General features: G+C 39.7%; 1 protein-coding gene across 2 annotated transcripts; it reads right to left on the reverse strand.

The window, feature by feature from the left end:
• Positions 1–58: 58 nt before the first annotated feature.
• amacr (alpha-methylacyl-CoA racemase) lies at positions 59–4,099 on the reverse strand. 2 transcript variants are annotated; one of them, XM_074689715.1, is made up of 7 exons: positions 4,032–4,049; positions 3,740–3,820; positions 2,814–3,070; positions 2,538–2,681; positions 2,265–2,425; positions 1,948–2,134; positions 60–1,864 (listed from the first exon to the last, which is right to left on the reverse strand). In XM_074689715.1, exons 3-7 carry the CDS (start codon positions 3,058–3,060, stop codon positions 1,455–1,457), a joined length of 1,149 nt encoding a protein of 382 aa, XP_074545816.1. In that variant the 5' UTR covers positions 3,061–3,070; positions 3,740–3,820; positions 4,032–4,049; the 3' UTR covers positions 60–1,454. The 2 variants fall into 2 exon arrangements, with proteins under 2 accessions (XP_074545817.1, XP_074545816.1); XM_074689716.1 differs by lacking the exon at positions 3,740–3,820 and having other exon boundaries at positions 59–1,864; positions 4,032–4,099.
• Positions 4,100–8,433: the final 4,334 nt, after the last annotated feature.

An 8,433-nucleotide genomic window follows, 5' to 3' on the forward strand; every position in this document is an offset into this window, starting at 1 on the left:
GTAAGAATGGCTGCAAGAAGAAATAAAAAAAGTTCTGTATCATTGATGTTTACTCCTTTACAATACACACACTGTGTACTTTAACGTTGATTCAGACCCTCTGATGTCATGTGTAAACACAAATCTCACTCTCTTCTCTTGCTTTACTACTAACTTGTTTCACTTCAGCAGAAAAGTTAAAAATGTGTCGTGTTTGATATTTTATGAAGAGGACAATTTCAGGAGCAGGACCCTCACTTTATATTAAGTTAGAATCAGGACCTTAAAGTCCCAGAAATTTTGAGCTGAAGTGATAACAGCAGGAAGCAGGTGGGCAGGGTTATGATGTTTACATCATCTATGTCAGGTGGTGCAGACACAGGAGACCAACACATAACACGAGTGTTTATAAAAACACCTGATTTTGATATAAAATTGTTTTCATACAACAGTGAAAGTGTTTAAACAACTGTTTGTTAGCATGTCTGATGAATGCAAAACTTTCAGGAATAAATCTGTTCTTATATTGGCCACCATGTTTTAATTAGACTGTTAAAGGAGGTAAAGGTTTTAATCCATGTATTCTGGTGGTGTCTGCTCTTGAACTAACTTTAATGATTACATTGAAAAATGTTGCCATTAATGCTTCATGACACCCCAAACCCCTTAAAGGACTCCACCAGAACTGCCCCTGGATTCCTGAAAATTTTGCAAATGTCAGTATAAGTGATTTAAGGAGTAGAAAGCGCTAACTGTCAAATCTGGACAGCACAATAGCTACCACAAAGTGAAGCCAAAACCCATTGGCGCTCCCCCTGGTGACTGGCTGCAGCATTACTCAATTCTATAACTCACCTCCTCCTGTTATAAACATGTCTAATGGCTGTTAGCTTTTGAAGAATATTTTTTAATTAGTTATTTTGTGTTAAAGAGGAGATGTGTCATCTTGATTGACAGCTTTGTAAACAAACACATGCTTACAAACAAAAACAAAAATATTGTCCCCCCTTTGAGACAGATGTTTGATGTTTTAATCTGGGCATCAATCCCATGTCTTCAGCAGTCAGATGACTTCTGTGCATGCCCCTGCTTTAAAATACCAGTCCAACATGTCAGTGGAACAAAAAAAAAGGTGCATCATCCATATTTATGTACAGTCAGTGGAGGCAGTGGTAGAGACACTGTTTCGTTCCTGTTTGACGCTCTTGAAGAGAATTAAAGGCACTTAAAAAAGGCCAGCGATTACTAAATGAATAACACAAATTCTATGTGTGCATTTCAAGATCTGGGAGTTTTTCCTGGTTTCTCTTCTTTTTTTCGCCGTTCATTCAGTTTATTTTGATCCCTGTTAAGATATTTAAACGGTCAATCAGGCTGCAAACAGAGCAGTCATCTTCATCTCGTACTTTTTTAAAATGAATCATCAGTTAAGTTTAGTCACTTCTACAGAGCCATTCACATTAATATATTTGACTTCACAGCTTTGCTTTGACAGCATTAGACTCTACAACCCCAGCTGCTCGCATCTTGTCTATCTCAGCTGATGTGAAGCCGTATTCCTCCAAAACCTCGACGGTATGTTCACCAATAGCAGGATCAGGTGCCAGGCACGGCTCTGCAGGAGTCCGAGAGAGAACTGGGGCTGGGCGAGGGCTTTCTGCGCCATTCGAGTCTTTAATGAAAGAGGCTCTGTCCTTGTTATGTGGATGTGAGCTCACTTGGTCAAAAGATAACACGGGTGTCACACAGGCATCGGTGCCATCGAAGATCTCTGACCATTCAGCCTGGGACTTTGAGGCAAAACGCTCCGTGAAGATCCGTCTCAGCTCTGGCCAATCGGTGAAGCTCATCTGAGGAGGTAACTCAGCAGAATCAAGCTCCAAACCTAAGAGGAAAAATGAAAGTCACACTCAGCTGCTTGGATAGTTTGTTTCATCTCAATATCATCAGTATTTCTGTAACACTGACCCTTGAGAAGCTGTTTGTAGAACTGCGGTTCTATGGCACCAACAGCCATGAACTGTCCATCAGAGGTCTGGTACGTGTCGTAGAAAGGCGCTCCACTGTCCAACATGTTTTGTCCTCTGGAGCGGTCCCACATGCCGATGCTGCGAGACTTCCAGACAAATGAACCAACATATGCAGCTCCTTCTACCTAAAAGGGTTAGACAGTGAAAGAAAAAGACCAGATCTCTAAACTTCTCAGATCTTCCTGTCGTGTTGTCCGGCTGAGCTGATGTGACCCAAAGCCTCAAATCTGTTTGAAAAACTAATAACACACTCACCATGCTGGCGTCAATGATCTGTCCTTTCCCTGACTTTGTCCTCTCCAACAGCGCCATGACGATCCCAAAAGCACAGGTGAGACCACCACCTGCAAAGTCTGCCACCAGGTTCAGTGGGGCATAGGGCTTCTCATCACTGCGACCCAGACGAGATAAAAGACCTGTGAGGGAGAGAAGAGGACTGATGACTTCTTTCTAACATGAACTATTAGAGGAATCTGAAGAAGTTTTAGGTTCTGAATGCCTTGTGCGTGTGTGTGTGTGTGTTGTTACCTGACATAGCAAGGTAGTTAATGTCATGCCCAGCAGCTGAGGCGTAACTTCCACTCTGGCCGTACCCCGTCAAACGAGCATAAATAAGACGGGGATTCTCCTTTAACAGCTCATGAGGACCAAGGCCAAGCTTCTCCATCACACCTGACAGGTCAGAAAACAGTCCTTCACAACATGACGAAACTAATCAACATTAATCCAAATCAAGCCTCCTTTTCGATGCGAACTGGCTGTTCACGTCAATAAAGTTTCCCTTCATTGTTCTTGCGGTCTTACCTTTACGGTAAGGCTCAAGGACCACGTCAGACTGGACGCAGAGTTTCCTGAGCACAGCTACGCCTTCTGGTGACTTCAGGTTGATGGCCACAGATTGCTTCCCTCGCCCCTGAGTGTCTAAAGACATGGCAACCTTTGTCCTGTCCACACGGATCACTTTGGCTCCAAAGTCGGCCAAGATCATGCCACAGAACGGCGCTGGGGCCAGACCCGCCAGCTCGATGACCCTCACTCCTGCCAGTGCCATGACCAAAGGACTGTGAAGTAGAAAAGAAAGAGACAAAGCAGAGAGTTGTCATCAGACATCACAGGTTTTCTTATCAAAGTACAACATTTGGCAGCAAGGGACAAATATTTTCTTTTTTCATGAATCCTATCACAAGACCTCTTCAAGACCTATCCAAGTAATATATTACTTGTTGCAAGTGTATAAATGTCCACTCAGGGCTTCCGTATATTTCTTCTTTTGAAAAGCAGCGTTACATTTAGAACCTGGCAGGTGTAGAAATAGTCTTTTTTTTGGAGTACGCTGTGACAATGGTAGTTTAGACTTTCGACTCTGAAGCTGAACAAGTTATCTGTTTATCAAAGTCCAAACAGGGGCACTTCAAGAACACCAGCTATATTTTAGAAAAGCAAACTGGGCGGTAAACGTAACTGAGTTTGTCGTCAACATAACATTAAATGACACATTATGACATGGTAAACTTGATAGCAGGTCGGTTTTAATACGCTATTACTGATATAGTAATGTGCAGCTCATCTAGTACAGACGAAAACAAGCTCGTTAATTAAGCCAAATGGACGATGTACTTTCTCGTTAAGGATGCCAGAGTAAAGAGCCTGAATCAGCTACTGCGTCACACAAACTGCTTCAACAATGAAGTCTGAAAGTAGCCTCAAACTATAGACATGATAAAACTCACCTCTGCTCGAGGGTTACACCGGAGACTCTACTAAAGGCTTGTACTGGTACAGAGTGTACGTTAGGTGGTGTACGTTCGCCGCTGGTAGACAAACCGACGACAGACAAAATGTTGCTAATATACCGTAGATGCGCAAAAATACAACTCTATATTAAGTTATAATCAATCGCTGAGACTAACATACTGAGCAACCAGTGTATTTTAATAAATCTTAAACAAATAATGCTGATATGAGTAAAGATGTACTATAGAAGGTTAACAAGTGTCCATTATACATGCTTTTAATGCTCACCTGTTTGTTTTTAACGTGATTTTGAACAGATGAGAGTAAAGATTGAAAAGATAAAAGAGTACACGCCACACTTTCCCTGGTTTTTATATACAGCGCTAACTCCGCCTAAAGGGCGGCCGGCGGTGTATTCCAGTGTACAATTACAGCGAACCCTGTGTACAGCCTGCTTCCTGGTGACCGCAACACAACGCTCTGAAGGATTCTGGGAAATTGAGTCCTTTAATTATTTTACACTTATAACTCTGACAGACTTTTTTTTTTTCTTCGTTTATTTTAACAAGGCGTTTTGAGAAACAAATTAAATCTAGATTTAAAATCAAATAAACCTTAAAATAACTGTTCAAATTAAACACCTTAATAGCTTTTTGTAGTTTATTTTTTTTAATAAAAGGGGATAAAAAATAAAAGATGTAACAGTCTTCTCTGTCCTGTACTCTGTGATTGAATGAGCCAATTGTTGATAATGTAGCATAGTCATTTTTATTATCAGTTTTTCAGGACTATCTATAAATCAGTTCTCAGACCTGTTTTTTTTTTTTTTTTTTTTTTTTTACGATAGAAGAACCATTGCTTTTATTTTGATTCTAAAGATTCACAAAAAATGACCAAAATTCACCTTCAATCATTTCACAGTTGTATAAAACACAGAGCAACATGTTCTGTGTTGGCTTTAGTACATTTCAATCAAACTATAATCTACAAATCTCAGTGTAAACTTCAGAAAAAGCATGTACTCTAACAGCTGCAGAGGTAGCACAAGCTAAGTGGCAGATCTTTTACTGACAGACTTGCCCACAGAGATTTGATGTCACCTTGTCAACCACCCTGCGAGCCAGAGGAGGCTGGTGGGTTCAAATGAGGGCAGACTGAGACTGGAAAAAATAGAAAGATCAAACAATGCTACTGAAATCTGCTGCCCCCTTTTGGTCAGGCACATCTGACAAGTAGGCTTCATATAAAATTTAAAATCAAGTTCAACCTGCACAGATAATTGTTTCAAGCAATAAAGTTGAAGGACCAATCTCTCTTTGTGCACCTGTGTGTTTTTCGATTCCGCAAATTCACCTAAACACTGTTCACCAGACTCACCTAAGCATTTTAAAGTGAGGAAGTTCAAACTGCAGTGTTGCTTTCATACTTTTTTTTTCCATAAGTCAAAAAAAACATTTTCAAAAGTGATTTACAATCATGTGACATGCAGCTCAGGGAAATATCTATTTTGCCTATACACATGACTCCATGTGATTACAGGTTGTACATAAACCAGGGCATCAGGTTACCTGGAATGTCATTTGCATAACGTTCGACTATCCCCATGTCATGACTTTGAACTGCTCTAGGATAATCTGACATTTTTCTTTTCCAACTCATGTGATCTTGAATTTTTTCCCCTTTAAGTTGCTGTCATTTTTGTGTCTATTTTGGTGACCCCCGCAGTCAGAGCCACACTTCTGATCTTGCCCTGTGCATGCATAATCAGCAGATTTCTTTCTAATGATAGATATGATTACAGGAAGCAACTGTGATATATATATATATGTGTGTGTGTGTGTGTGTGTGTGTGTGTGTGTGTGTGTGTGTGTGTGTGTGTGTGTGTGTGTGTGTGTGTGTGTGTGTGTGTGTGTGCTAGTGACAAGTTCTGATGCTCAGCGGAATCTAAGCTCAAGACCCCTGCCCATAAATGTCCAAACTTATTTTAAAGAGGGCTACTATGGTCTTGTGAAAATGGCCAAGGTCCATCAGCTCTTACTGCTTTTTTAATTTCTGAGGTGATGGAACCCATTTTTTTACAAGCTTTTACTGTTGGGTCCTACAGTCAGTACTAAGAGACAACTCTGATTTTAAAAAAGGGAAACTGGTGGATAAACAGGGTTTAAAGATTTAACTCTCCACTAACGATGGTTTCAAACAGTGTAAGAAGGTCAACGAGGAAAATGACCCAAAGGACAGTTTGCTTAGCGTGTCTGCAGAACACTATATGTTTTAAGTTTGAGGCCTTCAAATAAAAGGCTGTAAAAGCATTTGATACCACTTGTAGCTGCAGCAGGTAAGTTTGACATGACACCTGCTTCATGTATTCCTTTAAGGCGTTTCAGGAAGTAATGAGCATGGCAAAGGACATCTGCCCCAGGTTAGTATGTAATTCACTGGGTAAACATGCAAATGCAATTATTGCTGCATAATTGCACCTGTGCACTTGGACTTTGAGCTTGAAAAAGAAGGAAATCCTACAAACGTATTAGACCTGCACTTGTACTTGTTTGTAAGGAAAAGTACAACATATTATTGGATTCATTTCTATATCCTGACTGATTTGAACATAGACTAAGTATCAAGAAACATCTTGAATTTGGGTTGTTAATGTAATTTGGGCATATCCTTAATTGTTTTATGGGTGTTCAAACATTAACCCATGATGTGAAACTTCCTGTCTCACGCTCACGCCATCCTCTGTGAAACTGGGTCAGGTATTTCTCCCCCCTTTTTCCACAGTATCTTTGTACCGGGAAGCAGGTTTCCCTTCCCGCCTGACACGCACTGTCCATACATGAAGTGACCAGGAAAGACCCCTCCTGTTGTCCCCATCCTCCAGACATAAAATGTGATTGTTTTAAAGGTTTAAAAAAAACGAGAACATGACCATACCATATGTGCTTACAAGTTTGAACTCAGCCATAAAACTTTAAGAGCCACGGGTATTTAGTCACAAATTTAACTTTGTGTACAAATACAAGCAAGCGTCTCAGCAGATGATTCAATAAATGAGTAAATCATGTGTTCAGAACACTTTTGCTTCTCGAATTAACAGAATGAACACTTTATTGCCCCAGAAAGACAATCCCAGGATGTCTTTGTTAAAGTTTCAGAAGGAAGAAAAACACTAACAGCAGTGACCCGCTCTGACCTTTCTTCTGCTGTGCTGTTTTTTTAGGTTGTGATGTGGATTTCACAGCTTTTTTTTTTTTTTTTTAACTTTTCTATGAACTTATAAATGAGAGGTTTTCTTAGAAGAAAATGCCTGGCCCTCAGAGAATAAACCTCAAATACATCTAATGTTTCCCCCTTGGGCTTTTTTAAATCATCACAAACCCTACAGACCAAAAAAAGGTGTACACACCAGGCCAGCACACGAGTTAATTGTCAATTTGCATCAAAATATTTAAATCCTAATTTTTCTTTTTTTCCTCTTTTCTTTTTTTAAAAAATTGTTTTCACAAATTTTTACTCATATGGTTTTGTTTTACTCTAATCATTAAGGGCTACATCATTTCCATATGCTCTCTGTTTTTATTGTAAAGATATATTAAACATAATTGAACATACATGCAATATAAAAGCTGGCATTATATTCATTATCATGAATATAAACTCATAAATCTTGTAGTAAAACTAAAAACAAGGCTCAGTTTGCTTACATAAAGCATTCTCAACTATTGCCTCTGATATATTCTCACCTGTATCAGGACGAATAAACACCACAACACTCTTACCTGGACTTATTTCCTAAATATTAGCATTTCAGGACCAAATATTGACCTTTTCAATCCAGAACACTCATGTAGAAAATTGCTGCCAATAGTTGTTTGAGTTTGTTTGTGTTTCCAGTGCTTCTGTCGGTCTATGTGTACCGCACATATTTATTTCACTGACCTGAAGGTGTTTCAAACTGTCCCTGTGAGGCATCAGCATCCGACACCTCAGGCTCAAGAGTGAGTCACTTCCTCAACAAATATTCATTTACTGTTCAAACACTAATTGTTGCTGAAACCAGGCCCAGTCCCATAAGTGATTACTGTTTTTTTTGTTCTTACTGATTATTTTACAACAAACACATTGTTTCCCTTACGCCCATTTGCTGGTGGTCCATCTGCTACAGATTGCTTGCATTGGTCAACCAAGCTGTCAATTAACCCCCTTGAAAATCAAATAACTGAAATTAGGTAATCAAGTGTAATTTTTATAGTTTTATCAATGTCTTTTCTGTTATAAAAGAGGAAGCAGGGTTTATGACCTGTACTGTAGCCAGTCAGCAGAGGGGGCTCTAAATTTTTTGGCTTTGTGAAGTGTCATTTCTCCATGTGGTATGTATGAAAGAAGCTTCTACTTTAGTATCAGACACTTGTGATGTAAACACTGCGTGCTTTACCAGCAAGATCATAGCTTTAACATGAATTCCTATTGTGTGTCATGACCCCGCTGTTATCTAAATGATTGCTGTCTCTTCAACATTTTCTACAAATATGTGCTCAAAAGACAAAAGGGAAAAGTTTATCTTAGTGACCTCAGATCATCTATTTTCTGTGTGTTGGCGTTCTTTGTGAAAACAACTCAGTGGTCTTGGCAGGGGGCTTGGGGTGTTCTCCAAAAAGTCCATTGTCTCATGTTGTAGCACATAAATCTG

Source organism: Halichoeres trimaculatus, unplaced genomic scaffold (genome assembly GCF_033239565.1).
Source record: "Halichoeres trimaculatus isolate MK-OKI-2021-1 unplaced genomic scaffold, fHalTri1.1 fHalTri1_scaffold_16, whole genome shotgun sequence".
Lineage (NCBI taxonomy): Eukaryota > Metazoa > Chordata > Actinopteri > Labriformes > Labridae > Halichoeres > Halichoeres trimaculatus.

Bases quoted from the DNA above. Each gene is read 5' to 3' on its own strand.
- amacr (XM_074689716.1), bottom strand. From the start codon at position 3,060: ATGGCACTGGCAGGAGTGAGGGTCATCGAGCTGGCGGGTCTGGCCCCA. The intron at 2,135-2,264 runs GTGAGTGTGTTA...TAACCCTTTTAG, and splicing joins AGATCATTGACGCCAGCATG to GTAGAAGGAGCTGCATATGT. The intron at 1,865-1,947 runs GTCAGTGTTACA...TTTTCCTCTTAG, and splicing joins CTACAAACAGCTTCTCAAGG to GTTTGGAGCTTGATTCTGCT.